This window comes from Mustela nivalis, assembly GCF_964662115.1.
Source record: "Mustela nivalis genome assembly, chromosome: 11".
Lineage (NCBI taxonomy): Eukaryota > Metazoa > Chordata > Mammalia > Carnivora > Mustelidae > Mustela > Mustela nivalis.
Genome location: NC_139030.1, coordinates 48617837 through 48638524, shown reverse-complemented (window position 1 = coordinate 48638524; position 20688 = coordinate 48617837). Strand labels below are relative to the sequence as shown.

General features: G+C 40.1%; 1 protein-coding gene across 1 annotated transcript in view; it reads left to right on the top strand.

The window, feature by feature from the left end:
* Positions 1 to 3220, top strand: part of LOC309843632 (myosin-IIIb-like) — a gene marked incomplete at its 3' end in the record, with an annotated part of 134241 nt that extends 131021 nt beyond the window's left edge. Inside the window, exons 8-9 of the mRNA XM_082689222.1 lie at positions 844 to 909; positions 3156 to 3220. Of these exons, the coding sequence (XP_082545348.1) occupies positions 844 to 909; positions 3156 to 3204 (115 nt within the window). The remainder of the gene's footprint in view (positions 1 to 843; positions 910 to 3155) is intronic.
* Between the last annotated feature and the right edge of the window lie 17468 nt (positions 3221 to 20688).

Sequence of the window (20688 nt, the reverse complement as noted above, 5' to 3'; positions counted from 1 at the left end):
GATATTCAGAAACATAACTTTCTCTGTTTGGTGTGCTTGATTTGCTCAGAAGCCCCTACTTCCATTTATGGCCAGGAAAAAAGCACTTACCAATTAAAAGTAATGTCAGTTCTGTTTTAAAATTTAATCTCTGGGTAAATACTCAGCCAAATGCAGAGCCTTATCCTGTCTTCTCACCTGCCTTCTCAGGAAGTTGCCTGGTTACCAGAGTCTTTCTGCAACTCTCTAGTTCTCTTGAACCTCCAGTACTTAGTTATGTTATTTGTCTGTCATCATCTCTACCCAGGGACCCCATAGGGTCTGGAACACTGCCTGAGCTGTTTTGCTTTCTCCAGTGCTTATTGCAGAAGTTGACATACAGGAGGAAATAGTTAAAAATTTGACTAACGAATGTATGAGTGTACTTTAAATGTATCACATAATTAATTCACATGGTAATATAATGATCTGAAAATCCTTGTAAAATTTCTCTAAAGCCGCTAGCACTAGGTTTATAGCTTTCTTTCTTATGGCTTTAATAATACTCGGCTCTCAGTTATAGTGGTCGTGTGCTTGCCTTGCCCCTCATTAGTGTCTTCTTGGAGAACGGTCCTGATCTTTGTAACTCTTAGAGCTCCTGGAAAAAGCCATGGACATAGTAGGCCTTTAATCAGTGAAAATGAAGTACTAAATGAATAGGGGCTGGCACTTTGTAATTTATCACTAATGAATGACTTCCACCTAGGAAGAAACAGAATGGATTTTATCAGAGCTATTTAGAACAATATCAGTAAAGACAAATTGATATTTTGCCTTTAATTTAACACTTTTTTTTAATAAGAAAAAATTGCTTTTGTTTTTCAGAAATCCTCCACCTACTTTACTTCATCCAGAAGAATGGTGTGAGGAATTCAACCACTTTATTTCACAGTGAGTATTTCTTCCACTAAAAATTGCTTATCCAGCAAGGCCTTGAACAGTGATTGGAAATCCAAGCTGTGGAATTTACTTGGCACTAGAAGTTGTTATTGCCTTTTAGCACGTTATGACACAGAATTTGTTCCAGTAAATGATAGAAGGTGCTTCTGTAGGATTTGAAAAATAGGGAGTTCCATTTGACTTTTGACTATAATCAGATCTGATCCTATGGGTCACATTTATCTGAGAATCTACTCACATTTATCTAATCTATTTGTCCTTGGGCAAATACTGCCAGTGGCATTTTTAATAAGGAAGGACACTCAACATCTGAAACTGTGATGTGCGCACTAGACCGGGGGGGAAGAGACAGAGGGTGGCAGCCTTCAACTGGGGTGTTAAAGCTTGGAAGTTGGGCTTTGCTCTAGGATCCAGGGGTGGGAACACAGCTCCAGTTCCCAAGATGACTGAGTGGGTACAGTGGGATCTCTGGCCTGAGGAACCAAGGTGAACAGATTCATCCAAGGCTCAAGGTGGGCAGAACAAGATGAAAACCCAAGTGAGGGGTGGCGTGTCCAATGGGAGCTATGTTACCAGGAGCTAGGCAAGACAGAATGGGACTAAGACAGGAGCAAAACCAATAGTAACTCCAACAGGATGGTGACTCAGTTCTGGGAATATGAGCTTCTGGCCTGGCCCCTGGTCTGGTAGAAGACCACACAGATATGGGGAAGATGTTAGAGGAGACTGTGTTCATCAGGCTAGGGGCCTGATGAACTGTGTGGGCAGAAATCCAGATGAGGCATTACAAGGCATATCCAGGTACAGGGACTGGGGAGAGGTGTGCTCAGAATTTAGTAGATCAAACAAGGTGTTCAGAGGTCCTGGGAGAAGAAAAGAAGTGCCCAAAATAGCTCATCAACAGTACATAGGGAAGGGTCAACACAAATTACTCTAATTTATGCTTATGTGTAGACTTAGCTTCCTTAGAAAAGCAGGGCAATGAAAGAAACTGAGTCCCTTGATTATCTTCCCTACTCTCATCATACAGATCAGTAATTCCTTATCCACAATTCTAGAATCCAAAAAGCTCTGAGAAATGAAAGCGGTTTTTTTGTTTTTTGTTTTTTTTTTTTGTACTTGACTCATTTAGCTACAGGCCCTGGCCTTATGTGAACTGATTTGGTGGCAACACATGACCTAAACTGAAGTGAAACTATTTATAGTCATTATTTATCTCACTCGGTGTGAATATTCATGTGAATTGTTGCAGATTTATTAATGTGTTTGATTATAGTGTGCTGCCCCAGATCCTGCTGGGGAATGTTATGTAACATACAGTAAATGCACTGGTTTATATTTCTAAAATTTTATAAAACTCTGGATTTCAAAATATACTTGACCCCAAGGATTAGTAGAAAGAGTTGTAATCCTATATTTAATTTTTGTTTCAAGTGCATCATAGTTCACAGTCCCTAAAATTGTTTGCTTGTCCAGCCCCTCCTGGACTTGTTCCATCTTTCTCAGTACTCCAAGAACTCTACCAAGCAAGGCTGTATTGGAATGTGACCATGAAATTCAAGGCCAGGGCATTTCCTCACCCCTCCAGTCCCCACTCTGGTGTTTCTATAAAGCCTGAAGAATGCAGAAGCAGCCACAGCTCAAGGTGACAATGTCAGGCAATAGTGAGTGGAGCAACAGATAGAGCAAGAGGGATGATGCTCACGTAGGAGCAGAGGATGAGGCACCTCCTGGGATTTGGGAGCCAAAGGGGGAGGCGGAGAGAACTGAAGAACTCAAGACACCCTGGTAGCTGGGAATACACCCCAGGGAGAGAAATCCAGGGCCTCTGGGTTCCAGTGATTTTGCTAGCAAAGGCTGGATTTAAAGAGTTTTCCTTTTTGTTCCATTGCTGCATACAGATTCCCTTGATTGACCTTCTTGAAGCTGTTGGCCTAGAAAAATCCATTACATATTCACAAATATGCCTTCCTATACCAAGCTCTTGTGATGCTTCTAAAATGTGACTTGACTCACCAAATTTTATCTTCTATATATATTTTCAAGCGTATATTCATGTTCTTAAACCAAGCACGGTATTGCTTAGATGGATTTGGGAATAAAGGTTCATACTTGATGCTGGGGTTGGGACTCTCAGGGTTAAACAGTGTGGAAATACCTTCCAACTATTGATTTATCTTTGTGGCAGGATCCTATTATATGCCCATTTAAATATGCTTGTTTTTCCAAACACTGAGAACTCCAGATGCACTCATTCGGATTTGCTTTAGACTTAGAGGATCTTGATATGAGAATGGAAGACAGAACACAAAAATCGATGCCTTTAGTATGCATACTATTGGGGCAAAACAAAAGCATCTTGTTGAAATGGCAGGAGAGGGAGAGTCTGAAAACGTTCTTATGAACCTGTGAAGGTAAATAGAAATCAATTGATTTGTGTGCCTTACCACTAATTTCAGATATGGAAAAGTGTCCTCCGTCTTCTGTTTACTTCATGAATTGCCCTTAATGGTTTTATTAGTGAAAATATTCTGTATTATAGTTGTTCATAGATTCTTTCCTGACTTCAACTCCTAATCCTGCTTTCCCCATGCCATCTTAAATTCCTCAGCCATGAGTTCATTTTTTACAAGATTTTTAGGAATATGAGCCTCAAGATTAGGGACTAATTATTATATTTTGTATCTTTAGATAGAAACCTGCCCACCATTCCCAAATAATAACCTTTGGTTACACAGGTGAGCCTGCATACCCCAGGCTGTCATTCCCCTACCAATTGAGTTTTTTTTTTTTTTTTAAGATTTTTATTTATTTATTTGACAGAGAGAAATCACAAGTAGATGGAGAGGCAGGCAGAGAGAGAGAGAGGGGGAAGCAGGCTCTCCACTGAGCAGAGAGCCCGATGCGGGACTCGATCCCAGGACTCCGAGATCATGACCTGAGCCGAAGGCAGCGGCTTAACCCACTGAGCCACCCAGGCGCCCCCTACCAATTGAGTTTGACTTTACTATTTCATTCTGTTTATTCAAATCTCTAATGAAATACAAACAATGACACTCACTGGGTTAGAAATGTCTATTTAAAGAGAGAGCCTTGGTTTGCTTTTATACTTATCTTGCTCATATTGGGAGAGAACTGGGAGCAGGATAGAGGATTAAGGCCTTCAGATTATAAACTTCTCATTATTGGTGGGACTGGGGTGGGGAAGATGATTTTCTGGTAATATCAGGAAAGGTGTTTTTAGCTGGAATTTTTCAGATAATTGTTTGAATTCCCATTGTAGACTGAATAACAATGCATTGTATTAAGGTAAATAAACTGATTCTCTCTAAACAGGACTAGAAATTCTTTAGCAGCTTTAAAACTCTTAATACCCTATCCCCATGCGACTGCTAAATCATAGCAAAGGTGATTCAATAATCTTGATCTTTTTTGGTCCACGTTGGTCACCACTTACCAAGGACCTGTATGACTTCTCATTGATTGGTGTGGTGGTCCAAAGGGATTGACCTGGCTGTAGCCTACTGATCATAGCTGTGTAGACCCAGGGGACAGGATTTGTGTGTGTGAGCGAGAGACAGAGAGAGAGTGTGTGTGTGTGTGAATGAGAGGGGGAATGAATATGAATGTACATGTACATGAGGTGGGGGGGGGCAGGACATGAGTGCTAGGAGGTGGCTTGGTGTTTTTTAGGTTTCCAGTCTTTTTAATTTGGAGACAGTAGGAGAGATTTTAAGAAGGTCACAAATCTTACCAGTAAACATGTTTTGTGGTTTAAAAAGAAAAGAAAAGAAACATCAGTTTGGTTCTGAACCTTTGGTCGTTAGTGATAATTGACTCATTTATATATGTGTTAGTTATGCATTTGTCAAAGTATGACTCCTGACAGCATAGTTTTGATAAATTAAACATGATCCTCACATAAATTCTGCATTGCTTTTTATCCATATGCTAGGACCCTGCCTGGTGTTTTTGGTCACCCATGTAATGTATGGTTGACTTTGTAGAGATTTCACTATCAGCCCTTTCCCCTATGGCTAAAGCTATTTGCATAACAAGTTTATCTGGTTCAGGTACCAGCCAGACTGAGGCTCCATTCAGAAGTAGCCTTTTGACAAGATGACAGTAATTTTCCTTTGCCAGCTTCACCTTCATCCCAAAGGATATCATTTTTTTTTTCAATTCAAACTAATTTCATGTCTTTGACTAAACTATAATACTTCCCCAACCATTGTCAAAAAGGTATCTGTGAACTATGCTTTTTCATTTTGTGTCTAAAATTTTGGGGTTTTATTAGGAATTAGTTTTAGGACTTTATCATCAACTCCTGAGCTGATCGGAGAGACAATATAGAAGGATTTCTCTGAGGTAAGGGTGAATCTACCAGGAGCCCCAAGGCTTCTCAGTTTAGGATTTAGTGATGACTCACACTATATGGTCTCCAACACACACCGCTTTCTTGGGTTGGATGGCTTGAGCTGCTAAGCATGCAGGTGTATCCGTATCCCAGGGTGAGCTTTGCGGCTAACCCTTACCATTTAGTCATGTAATGAAGAGGTGGCCTTTTCTATCCCTCCAAATGACATTCACGTGGCTACAAGCAGTTGTATTGCATGTTAACAAGGTATGATCACTCTGAGCTACAAAACCGCTAGAACTAATGCACATTTGCATAAATTTAGTCCTTAAAAATGGAAACTCAGAGCTGGAACATTTGCTTTTCCCTAGGCCTGAATGTTTATAAAGGTAATCATTTATTTTGGGGTGGTTGCTCCCTTCACATTGATTGTATTTCCTTCAAGGCAACCACTCTTAGCTCTTCTCCATCCCCTATTATGTGTCAAGGCAGCTTTATTCCGTATGGCCTTTTTTTTTTTTAAAGATTTATTTATTTATTTGACAGACAGAGATCACAAGTAGGCAGAGAGGCAGACAGAGAGAGAGGAGGAAGCAGACTCCCTGCTGAGCAGAGAGCCCAATGTGGGGCTCGATTCCAGGACTCTGGGATTCTGACCAGAGCTGAAAGCAGAGGCTTTAACCCACTGAGCCACCCAGGCGCCCCCCGTATGGTTTTTATAATGTCCATGAATAACACACTTGGAATGATAAATATCCTAAATCAGTTTATTGATTAAGCTCCACAAATATTCTCGGCTTTTTAAGTCTTGTTAGATTAGGGTGGTCATGCAAAGGGTTAATACTTCCTGGAGTGGAAGGATACAATAACCTTTATTTACATTACTTTACAAATTGGTAATTTTAATTAAAATGAGCAGTGGTATCTCCAGTGACAGACTCTCTCCATTTTAGATTTATTTAGCCAATGATTAGCTATTATGGCTTCTTGAATTAATTAGCATCTCTTGAGCTAGGGAATTAGTGAATTAATAAAAACTCACGTAGAAGCACAAAATTTAAAAAATTCTAATTTAAAGCACCCCCAAATCCTTCTCTCCCCTCTTAACATATATTGATCAATATACTTACAAATGCAACCCAACTTCTTTCTCATCCTGAGAAATTGTTTTTTTTCCCCCCTCTTCATGAAAAGAACAGATAAAGCTGTGTGTTTCAAGGTTATGTTTCCCTGAAGAATGTCTAATTTAGATTACCTAATACATCATCTAAAGGCACCAAGGGCCTGATTTGATCCCCCTTAGGCCCTACTTAGAAACTCAGCCAGTAAAATCTGATTTTCTCATGATGTAAACCAAAAAGTGGTTCAGTGTGATTTGGAGCTTGGAACATGGTACAGTGCCCACATATATCTGAAATATACTGTTATCGTAGAAACCTTAGCAATGAAGGGTTTTAGCCTTATCTGAAAGAAGCAAGAGGCCACCTGGGTGGCTCAGTTGGTTAAGCGACTGCCTATGACTCAGGTCATGATCCTGGAGTCCCAGGATGAAATCCCAAGATTGAGTCCCGCATGAGGCTCCCTGCTCATCAGGGAGTTTGCATCTCCCTCTGACCTTCCCCCTCTCATGCTCTCTCTCTCTCTCATTCCCTTCCTCTCAAATAAATAAATAAAATCTAAACAGAAGAAGAAGAAGAAGAAGAAGAAGCAGCAGCAGCAGCAGCAAGAGGCATAGTAAAGTGGATAATCCAGACTCTAAGCAGCGTATTCTATTTGTCTCCCAACAAACTCTGGGTTTGGATCTTGCAAGAAATCAGATCTGTAGCATATGTCGTAGATTTCACCATTATGTCAGGTGACTTTTAGATAGGGTTATCCTAGGTGATATTCTGTTCCATTTACCTCATACTGGTTTTTCTCTCTTTCCTCTTTTTTTAAATTCACACTAAAATTTCATAATATAAATCAAAGAGTGTCTACAGTTGAAGTCAACAGAAGTGATGGTGAGCTGTGTTTTGTGTCCATGCATAAGGTGTGGGTTTGGGGCTGGAGTGGTGGGCATGACCTATACTTCTGCCCATAGCTTGTTCACCCCGCCCTTCCCCAGAGCACCGCCTGGTTCATCAAGAAAAGCAGTGTGTGCATTCTGCTGTGTCACTTACTAGATGTGCCCCTCTAGGGAAGGTATTTAATCTCTCTGACCCTTAGTCCTCATTTGTCAAGCTGGGAGAGGGAAGACCTGACTCAAAGGGTTATTGTAGGGGCGCCTGGGTGGCTCAGTGGGTTAAGCCGCTGCCTTCGGCTCAGGTCATGATCTCAGGGTCCTGGGATCGAGTCCCGCATCGGGCTCTCTGCTCAGCAGGGAGCCTGCTTCCTCCTCTCTCTCTCTGCCTGCCTCTCTGCCTACTTGTGATCTCTCTCTGTCAAATAAATAAATAAATAAATAATCTTTAAAAAAAAAAAAAAGGGTTATTGTAAGGATTAAATTATATAATGTGTCTGTACAACCTGGCAAATAACTTACTCATGCTAAGCAGCTCTGTTCTTTTTTTTTTTTTTTTTTTAAGATTTATTTATTCATTTATTTAACAGAGAGAAATCACAAGTAGGCAGAGAGGCAGGCAGAGAGAGAGAGGAGGAAGCAGGCTCCCTGCTGAGCAGAGAGCCCGATGTGGGACTCGATCCCAGGACCCTGAGATCATGACCTGAGCCGAAGGCAGCAGCCCAACCACTGAGCCACCCAGGCGCCCTAAGCTCTGTTCTTTACATGTCATGTAATGAAGGTAATTCTCATAGTCCTATGAGGCAGTTCTAATACCTCCATTTTACAGAAAATTGACGTAGAAAGAGGTCAAGAGTTCTAAGACCACAGTTAGTAAGTTAGGGGAGCTGGGATTTGAACCCCCCAAAACTTGTTTCAGTGTTCATAATCAACAATAGTTATTATTTTTATTATTCTTTGCATTTGATCTGTGCCACTATTCTGAAATTGGTTTTTGAAAGTGTCACTGGCTTGCTCTCCTTTCAGGACCATCATGGTTTGTGTAGCTGACTCCACTCCTTGGTATGTCCTAGATCTGACGTACAAGAAACAAAAGTGGAATTTTCCCATTCCCCAGTGGTTTCAAATGAAAACTTATACTAAAATCAGGTACAATTCCAAGAGGAGATATTAGAAAAGAATGAAACTGGATCTATAAGGAATACCACATGAGATGCCACATATATTTATGTTGTGGCAAAGTCACTAGCAGCATACTATATCAAACTACAAACATCACTGCTATCTGCACACTTGGACATGTTTTACTGGGAAAATTATTTTTTTGTTTCTTTGCTTTAGTACTAGTAGTTTTAGTAATAAATAAGAGACCCTTTTGTTCTGAAAAATAAGTGTCAATGACCTTCTCATTTTTAATACCTCTGGAGTGTTTCAGTCTGCTGTCCACCTTCTCTTTATTGAAGTTTCAGCTCACTAACTTCTATAGCTCTGGCACAACACACACACACACACACACACACACACACACACACACACTCCTCCACTCCCTTCTGAACAGCAACAGTACCACCCCCTCAAACTCAACCTGAGAGAATCTTCTCCATCAGGAGTCAAAACAGAAGGAGTACCTGGTATGTACACTTATCTTCTCATGTTTGCCCCACGAACAGTCCTACTTCCCCCGCCTATCCCAGGGCACATCTTGTTCAGGCTCAATGCCTCTGTCTCTGCTGTCAGCCAGCCACAAGTTTCTTCATGGGGAAGGAACAGGGGGACAGGAAATGGATACCTGCATCCTGGGAGGCAGAACCCATAGTGCTTAGTAACTAATGATGGGAGGAGACAGGTGCTACAGAGAAGGAACAGTTGAACATGGGGATGCCAGTATTTTTGTTTGGGAAAGGGACTTTTTAGAGAATATATGTTGGAGAGATTAAGAGCACTAGACCTAAAGTCAGATTGTATTCTAGCATTGCCACTTAGATTAGAAAAAAAAAAAATTATTTATTTGAGAGAAGAGCAAACACACAAGCAGAGGGAGGGGCAGAGGAAGAGGCAAACTCCTTGTTGAGCAGGGACCCCAATGCGGGACTGGATCCCAGGACTCTGAGATCATAACTTGAGCCAAAGGCAGATGCTTAACTGACTGAGCCATCCAGACACCCACTACTTAGATTTTTTGCCTTGGACAAATTACGTAATGTTTCTGAGCCTCAATGTCCTCATTTGTAAAATAGGAGTACTAATATTTATATAATAACCACTTGGGATTAAGACAAATTCTGCTGTAATAGAAAATCCCAAATAACAATGGATTAAATAAGGTAAGTTTTTATTTTCATTTCTTATGAAATAATCTGAGAGTTAGGCCGTGTGGGCACTGCTCTTGTGCTACCCCATTAAGTGTAATTTCCATTCCCAAGGGCACCTCATGGGCCAAGATGGCTGCTATAGCTCCAGCACTTACCTACTTATTACAGTGAGCTGGAAGGAGAGAAAAATGAAAGTTTCCTTACTTTAAGAAGACTTTCTGGCAGTTTCATGCAGCATATCATTAGCTACAACTCAATCACATGGCCACACCTAGCTACAAAGGAAGCTAAGAATTGTAGTCTTCTAACAGGGCAGCCCTGGTCTCAGGATAGTACCAGCATGATGTCCTTAAGTAGAATGAAGAGTGTATAGATGGGTTACAGCCTGTAATCATTCTACCTTATTAGAGTGCTGCAAGAATTAAGTGAGATGTAGAAGGAGAGCTCAACAAATGTGAGTGATAATGATGACTATTATAACTAAATAGTGGTATCAGCAAAAGAGATGTGAGAGTCAGGAAGGAGAGCCAGTAGGGTCTGCAAGGTGATTAGTCACAACAGAGTGGTCATGAGAAGGGGCAATCATGATCCCCACTGAGGCTGATCTAGGGCCTGAGAGGAATGGGAAAAGTAAGGATAAGGTAGGAATATGAGGTGGCCAGGTTGACACCCTTCCTGGATCTTCTCTTAAAAGCTGTGATCTTCTTGTTCAGTGCTAAGCTCCCAGGTTTCTGCCTGCTCCTCCCTTCCCTGCCTACTGTAGTTTCCACTGTGGAATTTCCACAGGCTCTGGTATGGAAGGAAATCTGGCTCTGGGTCAGTAAGACTTTTAATTAAAAATGGAAATGAAGGCCCATGTCACCAGTACTACCTTCTTCCAGCCCACTGATGATTTCTGGCAGGGATAAAAATAACAGACATAGCCTGTTGGCACTAATGAGGAAAGGGCTGTATGTGTGTGTGTGTGTGTTTTAATAGATTCAAGATTTATAACAGTGATATTAAATATAATGAGCTATCATAGATTCTCTTGGTCTTCCATCTCCTTTCGGGTATGTGTCCAGGTTCCAGCTGACCTTCTAGTATTGTAATTCTGAATCTCCTAAGGAAATAAGGAACCTCATCAAATACATGCTATAGGGATCATACCAGGTCAGTGAGTTGGGTGAAAATCCTGTATTGACTTTTAAAAAAGGCTTAAAAAAAAAAAAAAAAGAGCATGAGAGAGAGGGAGAGAGAGAGAAAAGGGGAGGGTGGGGAGATCAAGCACGTGCACACTCATCAGCTGGGGGTGGGGCAGAGGGAGAGTGAGAAGCAGACTCTCCACTGAGCAGGGAGCTGGATATGGGGCTTGATTAAGGATACTGGGGTCATGTCCTGAGCCAAAAGCATATGCTTAACTAACTGAGCCACCCAGGTACCCCTCCATAATTGATTTTTAATGTGAAGGACGATTGAAGGATTTTGAAGGAAGAATTCTCTTTAAAAGGCTATAGTTTAGTGAATAATGGGAATTCTTTCCTTTAAGGGAAGCCCAAAGCTTAAACACTTGGGCTCAAGCGGTACTACTCATACATGTACAGAATTCTTGGCTTTGATCAACCCATGTTATAGGTTGAATTATGGCCCTTAAAGCTCCATATGTGGAAGTCCTAACCCTCAATGTCTCAGAATGTGACCTTATTTGGAAATAGGGTTATTTCAGATATAATGCATTAGAATGAGATCATACTGCAGTAGGATGGGCCCCTAAACTGTTATAACTGGTATCTTTATAAAAGGGGAAATTTGGATGCAGATATGCACACAGACAGAATGCTATGTGAATATTGGAGTTAGGCTGCCATAAGCCAAGAGACAACGCAAAGCTAGGAGAGAGGCCTGGACCAAATCCTTCGTTAGCACCTTTGAGGGAGCATTGCCCTACCAACATTGAGTCTTGATCTCAGACTTCCAGCCTCCGGAGCTGTGGGACAATGAATACCTCAAGTTTAAGCTACTCAGTTGGTGGTAACTTGTTACAGCAGCCCTAGGAAACCAGTACAGTCCATGCTTTGGTGGTTACAGGATACCTCATTTGATCTCTCCAAGCCTCTGCTTCCTTAGCTGTGGGTGAGGATAGCAGTGTCCACCGATCTACCAGTAAGGATCAAATGTAAAAAATTTTAATACAGTGGAACATCATCACAAAGTCAAGTATTAGTAGTATACCATAAAGTCATAGCATTTTCTTCCTTATTGCTTCCTTCCTTTTTCCCTTCCTTCTTCCCTTCTGTTTTATTTTTAAAATATGTTTCAAATGTTAAAGGTTTGTATGAAATTCTTCCCAAGCCTACTGCCCAATAGTGAAAGAGGGGTATTTCTATAATTATCAATGTTTGCTGGCCTTCAAGAATCAAATTCATATTCAGTGCTAAGACTTCTTTGTCATTTGTGCCTGTCTGAGAGAAACAAATTACATAAAAAGAGAGGGCAGATTGGTATCATCTTGTATCCCCAAGACTGACCACATGATTGCCTTCCTAGAATGCTGTGTTAGAAGGATTCTGAGGCTATGTCCAGGATAGAGGATCATGATCACTTAGTGATATTTTCTGTGACCCTAAACTGGAGTAACTGTATAATGGTACCTTATACCTTTGTGGTCCTAAAATCCACTTTTCTTTTTAATTATAACCAAGTTCTCCATGAAAATCTTTGTTCATGGCAAAACTCATTTAGTGAAAGAAAGCTTACATTCAGCCAAATCAAGTATAGCCTAAAAGATACCTGAGAGTTAAAATTAAAGTAGTTGAATAAATCTGGGGTTGTCTGTTTAAGGGGTACAGATAATATTAACAGTAAGATTTATTTAAAGCTTGCCATGTGTCAGATGTTGTGAAAGGCACTTCACATGCATTATTTCAGTGATTCTTAGGTTACTGCTCAAGGTGAACCCTTTAGAAAAAAAGTGACTGTCCTGATATTTCACAGCTAGAAACTGACAGCTAGGATTCAGACCCAGGTCTGTATTATAGTCCAAGACTTGTTCTCAAGCTCATGATGCTCTGGGCTGTGTGTGTGTGTGTGTATGCGTGTGTGTTTAGGTGAAATTTACATCAATATTGACCATTTTAAGGGAACAATTAAATGTTATTTAGTACATTCAATGTGTTGTACAACCACCGTAATCTAATTCCAAAACATTTTAATCACTCCCAAAAAAGCCCTATTCCATTAAGCAGTTATTCTCTGTTTCCCCCACCCCTGTAGCCCCTGAAAAACACTAATCTGCTTCCTGACTCTGTGGATTTACCTATTCAGGATATTTCATATAAATGGAACCATACAGTAGGTGGCTTTTGGTGTTTGTCTTTCACTTAACATAATGTGTGAAGGTTCAACTGTGTTGTAGCATGTGTAAGTATTTCATTCCTTTTTATGGTTAATTACTTTGTATCTTTGAGGAAGAATGTCAGAATTTACTCCCTCACGCTCTACCATTTGGAGCTATGAAGAGGATCCAAGTTTGGTTGTTCAGATATCTTTAACAGTTTTCCCTATCAGACCCTCACATCATATCACAGGTGACCAGACTATTGTAAAGCCTTCTTCTTTCCCTATACCCACATAAGTAAGGGTATTTGGATAAGGTCTTCTGTTCTTCTTGATATCTGGGGCCAGAGCACACAGAGGTTCTAGGAGTAGAAGCACTGGCTACAGCCTACATATGTTGTTTCCCCAATCTCCCAATTTAGGGTGGTAGTTTTGCTATCTGGCTTCTTTTGGATGCCCAGAACATTTCATCATACAGGTGTCTGGTGTTTTTGGATGATGGTTCATCTCTTACTGCAACTAGAGCAAAAGCTTCCATTTTACTATTTACTATTTACTATTCTGTGACCATAGTCATTGTGAACCATCCTCCACAAAACAGAATGATCTTTCCTAAAGCCAAACTTATCAAGTCATGCCCTACTTGTAATCATGATGTTGCTCTCCATTGCTTATGAGACACACACAAAGCCTTTAATAACACACAAGGTCACTCAGTATATGGACTCTATATATGCAATAGTATTCTCTCCTTACTTGCTTTACATTCTAGCAAAATTGAGTAAGTGGTGCTTCCCTTTAATTCCCCAGGATGATTCAAAGGTCATTTCCCTCATTCTTGTGTATCAGCATGGCACCTTTCACAAATATTCATAGCAAGGGGGGCAGACAGGAATGGGTCAAGCCATCCTGAAATCGTTTGTTCATCAATTTCCCCACTCAAGCTGTGAATTCCTTGAAAGCAGAAAGTGTATCTTATTTGCTGTTATCCCCAATGTGTGGCACAGTTTTCAGCACATGGCACGTGTTCCATAAACATCAGTTCCTTTCAAAGAACCAAAAATTATAGAGAGGAGGCAATACGTTCAAAATCATACACAGCACATGATAGACTTGGGTTAGAAGATCTGTGTCAGGACTCATGGTCTTTGTAAAGTTTTTATAACTGCAAACATAATATTAAGGAAAAGGGTGTGAGGTGAAAAGAGTGATTCATGCACTCCCCAACACACTTTCCCAAACCAAAACTAAAAGTTCAACCATCAGAAACATGACAGGTTTGTTAAAAGTGGACGAAAAAAGAAAGAAAAAAAAAAAAGGTTTGTTGAAAGTGTAGCCATAGTTAGCTATGGATTCTTTTTTTGGTTGTTTTGAATAAAAGAAAATGATGTCAAAACAAATCTTCCCTGCCAATCTCAGTGGTTATTCCTTTCCAATGGCTTCTGCCTATTCCGCTCCATATCCCCCGCCACTGACTCTGTGCCACCCCACTTTTCCCATTTTCCACCACCATGTACTCCATCATCAGGTTCAGAATTGCAGAGAAAGGTTGAAGAGGAGCCATTTCTGAATCCAGGATTAAGATAAAGAGATATGTCTGCGTGGCTCATGATGTTTCAGGACCACGGCCAGTGACATGATAACCTACTGGCCTCGCAGTTTCCTTCTGACATAAACATTGCCATGCTGAGGCTACCTTAAGGGAGTAAGTATGTAGGTGTGATGGGTAAGAATCAAGAAGTGGGGGATTTTGAAGCCTATGACCTAGACTTTGTTTCCTCTCTATAAAATAAGAGCAGGGTCATATCTCCTAGATGTTAATCTTGGTCATATACATTATTAATACATTCTTCAGAGCAGTAGATATTACCAAAGAAACAATTTAGGAGGGCAGTAAGCAGAAGAAATTATTGGATAATTTTGAGTTTGAAGGATTTTCATCTTTGTTTCTATGCACAAATTTCTGTGAAAGTGGATCTTTAACTTTATACTTTTCCAAAAAAAGTAACAAAGGCATGTAAAAAAGAAAGGCCAAAAATATTACTAGGGAAGGAAGGAAGGAATCTAAATATTGAGACAATTGAGAATGGAACAAGAACACAAAATGCTCAGCTGAGTGGAAGTCATAAGTCTGCTGGGATCAGAAGCAAGCAGTGATGGCTTTAAGTTTGGCTCCTCTGGGTAAAAAGACTAAGAGAGCTCCAAGCAAGATAGTGTCCAGAATTGGACTCCTGCCTAAAGCCTGTGTGTGGGGTAGTTCTGGTAGGCTGATAAAAAGAAGCTGAGGAAGAAAATGGGATAAGGGAGAGGTCATATGATGCTGTGCTCTAACTATAGCAGTTTCCCCTGTGTGTTCTCCAGCTGACCAACGCCCAGGACTATGGCTCTTAGCCAGCTTCTGGCTAAGAGTGGTAGGATATATAAGCAGCTAGACCCTCTGCTGCCACAATGATGAGCTCTTCCATATACCTAATAAAACCTTGGGACAGGAGCACAAAATGGCATTCTAAAACCTGGCTCTGGGCTAGAGACTTAGGGACCCAAGAAGACACAACCCTAAAGTCAATACATTAAGAGGATGAGCACAGAAAGAAAGTGAGAGGGAAAAATTCTCCTCCTCAAAGTGAGCTTGCCAAGTGAAATTTCAAAACACATGAAGAGGCTAAGAAAGGCTAAGCAAAGAAAGACAACTATTCACCACAATGAATGAAGCATAAATTCACTTGAAATGAAATAGAGCACTCTGAATGGTAAAATAAGTAACTTTTAACCATAAGAAGGAAAATGATTTGGGATAAAATCTAAACAATCAGAATTCAAGGAGGGGCAGTGTTCAGTTCATGGTTAAGGCATGCATAAATTCTTGTGCTCAAGAAGAGGACAGAAGTACTGGAAAGTTTATAGTTAAGTAGATATCTTAAACATGCAGGATAATGACTAAAATTATAGGAAGACAACGCCTAGTCTCTAAAACAGAAGGAAAAAAGGATCTAATAGAAAACTCTGTCAATCCAACAGAAGGTAGGAAATGAAGGAGGGGAAAAGAATTAGAGGGGAAAGGTGGTAAAAAGAGATTTCTACTGGTTTCACAGTGCTTTTGAATTATCAGTTTTCCCCAAGATCTCTAGTCCATGAGCACTGATATTTAACAACTGGCTGAGAGGCTGATTCATATCATTTACTGATTTTGTGGTGTAAATAGCCCCACCATAGCCAATTTCAGGCTACCAATGCAACATCAATCAGATCACAAAGTTCCTGAAAATGTAACAATAATATCTAGGGAACTTGTAAATGTTGGCCCTAGCACCCTGCTATTTGGGATAGATAGGACTTCTCTATGGTCTTCATTCTGCATATAATTTTTTAAAAGATTTTATTTATATATTAGAGAGATCACAAGTAGGCAGAGAGGCAGGCAGAGAGAAGAGAAAGCAGTCTCCCAGTTGAGCAGAGATCCTGATGTGGGGCTTGATCCCAGGACCCTGAGATCATGACCTGAGCAAAGGCAGAGGCTCAACCCACTGAGCCACCCAGGTGCCCCAAATTTTTGACAATAAAATAAAAATTAAGAAAACCATTCATGGCATTTTGCTTCTTTAACTGAAACCATATGGAAATTTATTGGGAAAACAGGAGTTGGTGGCATTGTGTTATTAGAGTATTTATCTTACAGTTGTGGAAGGCTAGTAATTTATGATCCTTGCTTGCCAAGCCAGTCAATACAGAGATAAATGTCCTCAGCACAACAGAATTTATATCCTCCACATGATAATTGACCACTGTGTCATACAATCAATCATTCATCTCATTATCTTATATAATGAGCAGAAGTCCCAATATGTATGTGATTTATTAATATACACTACTGTGAAACCCAGGACTGATCTATCTTGTTACCTGTCCTTGGCAACATAGTATACAGTTGTCGTCCTCTGGCAGTAGGATACCACAAGGAGGATTATCCACCCCCTTTTCTTTCTTTCTTTCTTTTTTTTTTTTTTTTTTTTTTAACATGAGACATCTGTTTAATTAGAATAGATAGGGGAAATGCCTGAGCTGACATTATTCCCTCTCTTCCTTTTTTTCTTTTCCCTTCCTTCTAATTGTGGGTTCCTAGTCCTCTTCTTTTTTCTTTTTCCTTTCCTTATTTCCCCTTTCCTTTCCTTTTTACCCTTTCCTTTTTCCTTTCCCCTTTTCTTTTCGCTTTCCTTTCCTTTCTCTTCTCTCCTCTCTTTCGTTCTCTTCTTTCTGTCTTTTTTTCTCCAGAGCACAAGTGGCTTGTCACAGAGTGGGGTTGTTGGTAAATGGTACTGAAAGGACCTTTCATGTTACTGATTTATGACATGAGTATATTTGGCAACACAAGTCATTCCACATCACCTATCTGTGCATGTCACTGAGTTACAGTGGCTTGAGGCTCAGGACACATGATAGCAGGGAAGTAGTGTATTCCCAGGAGAGAGAGTGATGAACAGGGAAAATGGAAAAGGAAAACAGAAAACTAATCACTTTGAAACCTATGCATGGAGTTAGTTCACTAATAGTGGGAGTAGGAGACATCCCAACCCCCACCCCTTTCTTTCTCAACCCCTGGGAACATTTGCTTTGCAAGGGTTAATCAGGGGACCTATTATTCAGCAAATTAAAGGCTTGGCTGCCTGAGAGTTCCTTTCAGAAAGGATTAGATCTCTGATGAGGCTTTGATATAATAGATGGAGCTGTTCTGCTCCTTCATGTTAATGGAAAAGTGTTAAGGACTCCCTAGGCTCTCTTTGGCAGTTGGTGTCTTTACTCATTCCCTTGCCTAAAAAAGAAAAATATTTTATCTTACAAAAATTTAGTGCTTGAACAAGGCACTGGATTGACATCCCTAGGGGGCGAAGTGTTCATTTCTTAGCCTAAAAGCACAGAGGCTCACACTAACTGGCTTCCTTGGGTGGCCACTTCCTCAGGAAGAACCTTCTCTCCAAAGTGCAACAGAAACAATCATTTAGGTCTTAGAGTTCATTGACCTTGGAAGCATTTTTTTTTTTTTTTTCTCAGAAGTTGGGCAGAGGGATGGCAGGTGACAGGCACGGTGATGGTTTGTGTTCTCAGGCAAACAAATGGAGGCTGCCGATAGCTATGCAAAATCCTGATTTGCATGACATTTATAGCTACTTATTATCTGACAGTATTTTCTCCAGGCTTTTCAATAGTGGTTAGGTTATTAGTGAAAATCTGGCCTAGTTTATTTTCCACAATTTGATTTCATACCATCAATAATATTTATACAATTGGCAGTCAGCCAGTATTTAGTCTATCTAAGTCTTTACCCAAAAAAGCACACATGGAGGGGTGCTAAATGTGAGCAGACATCATGTCAACCACACTGTTCAAACTCTTGGCCATTATTGTTCCTCTCTATCTAATCTTCCTCCTGTCTCCACCTCCACCATATATTGTGGCCTGAAATCTTAGTTGGAAGCATTATTGTTGTCATGCTTTATTATAATATAAGCATTATATTATAATATGTTATATTATAATATAAGCATTATTGTTGTCATTTAAAAAGTAAATTTGATGGTCCTATTGTTGCCATGCCCACTTGTGCAAAGCTTCAGTCCTCTTCTTGCCTTCTCCCAAACCCCACCTGTGGGATTAAATTGCTTCCTCCTTTGGGTTGCTTTTCATTCATGGGCTAAAATTTTCAGCAAGTTTCTTTCCATTCTTGGCAATGAATAGTTCAGTTGACCTTTGAATGGGAGAGGGGGTGGAGGCACCAATTCCCCACACAGCTGAAAATCTGTAAATAACTTTTGATACCCAGAAACACTACTAATAGCCTACTGTTGACTGGAAGCCTTACTATTAACATAAACAGTCTATTAAGTCACATATTGTGTTATATGTATTATATACTGTATACTAACAATACTAACAATAAAGTAAGAGAAAAATGTAATTAAAATATAAGGAAGAGGAAATACGTATACAATCTTGTGCTGTATTTATTGAAAAAAATCCACATATAACTGGACCTATGGAGTTCAAACCCATGTTGTTCAGTGGTCAACTGCCTTTCCTTGATGGATGCCAGCATCTGGACACTGCATTTAGCATTTTAAGAATCAAGAGCTCTGACTAAAAATTTACCAAGTTGCTGGTAGATTTAGCTCTGGATTAAGATCAGAGGGTTCTAAAGAGGCAAAGAATCTATACTCAGAAAACTTTTAAGTACTCATGAAAGAAATTGAGGAAGACACAAAAAAATGGAAAAATGTTCCATGCTCATGGATTGGAAGAACAACTATTGTGAAAATGTCTATGCTACATAAAGCAATCTACACGGTTAATGCAATCCCTATCAAAATCCCATCCATTTTTTTCAAAGAAATGGAACAAATAATCCTAAAATTTATATGGAACCAGAAAAGACCTTGAATAGCCAGAGGAATGTTGAAAAAGAAAGCCATAGTTGGTGGCATCACAATTTCAGACCTCAAGCTCTATTACAAAGCTGTCATCATCAAGACAGTATGGTACTGGCACAAAAACAGACACATAGATCAATGGAAGAGAATAGAGAGCCCAGAAATAGACCCTCAACTCTGTGGTCAACTAATCTTTGACAAAGCAGGAAAGAGTGTCCTATGGAAAAAAGAGAGTCTCTTCAACAAATGGTGTTGGGAAAATTGGACAGCCACATGCAGAAAAATGAAACTGGACCATATCCTTACACCACACATAAAAATAGATTCAAATGGATGAAGGACCTCAATGTGAGAAAGGAATCCATCAAAATCCTTGCGTTGAACACAGACAGCAACTTCTTTGACCTCAGCTGCAGCAACTTCTTCCTAGAAACATCGCCAAAGGCAAGGGAAGCAAAAATGAACTATTGGGACTTCATCATGATCAAAAGCTTTTGCAGAGCAAAGGAAACAGTAAACAAAACCAGAAGACAACTGTCAGAATGGGAGAAGATATTTGCAAACTGACATATCAGATAAAGGGCCAGTATCCAAAGTCTATAAAGAACTTATCAAACTCAACACCCAAAGAACAAATAATCCAATCAAGAAATGGGCAGAGGACATGAACAGACATTTCTGCAAAGAAAACATCCAGATGGCCAACAGACACATGAAAAAGTGCTCCATATCACTCGGCATCAGGGAAATACAAATCAAAACCACAGTGAGATACCCCTCACACCAGTCAGAATGGCTAAAATTAACGAGTCAGGAAACGACAGATGCTGGCGAGGATGTGGAGAAAGGGGAATCCTCCTACACTGTTGGTGGGAATGCAAGCTGGTGCACTCTGGAAAACAGCATGGAAGTTCCTCAAAAAGTTGAAAATAGAGTTACCCTACAACCCAGCAATTGCACTACTGGGTATTTACCCTAAAGATACAAATGTAGTGATCTGCATGTTTATAGCAGCAGTGTCCATGATAGCCAAACTATGGAAAGAACATAGCTGTCCATCAACAGATGAATGGATAAAGAAGATGTGGTATATATATATATATATACAGTAGAATACTATGCAGCCATCAAAGGAATGAAGTCTTGCCTTTTGCAATGCCATGGCTGGAACTAGAGGGTATTAAACTAGGTATTAGGTATTAGGGGAAATAAGTCATTCAGAGAAAGACAATTATCATATGATCTCCCTGATATGAAGAATTTGAGAGGCAATGTGGAGGGTTTGAGGGAGAGGGAAGGAAAAAATGAAACAAGATGGGATCAGGAGGGAGACAAACCATAAGAGACTCTCAATCTCACAAAACA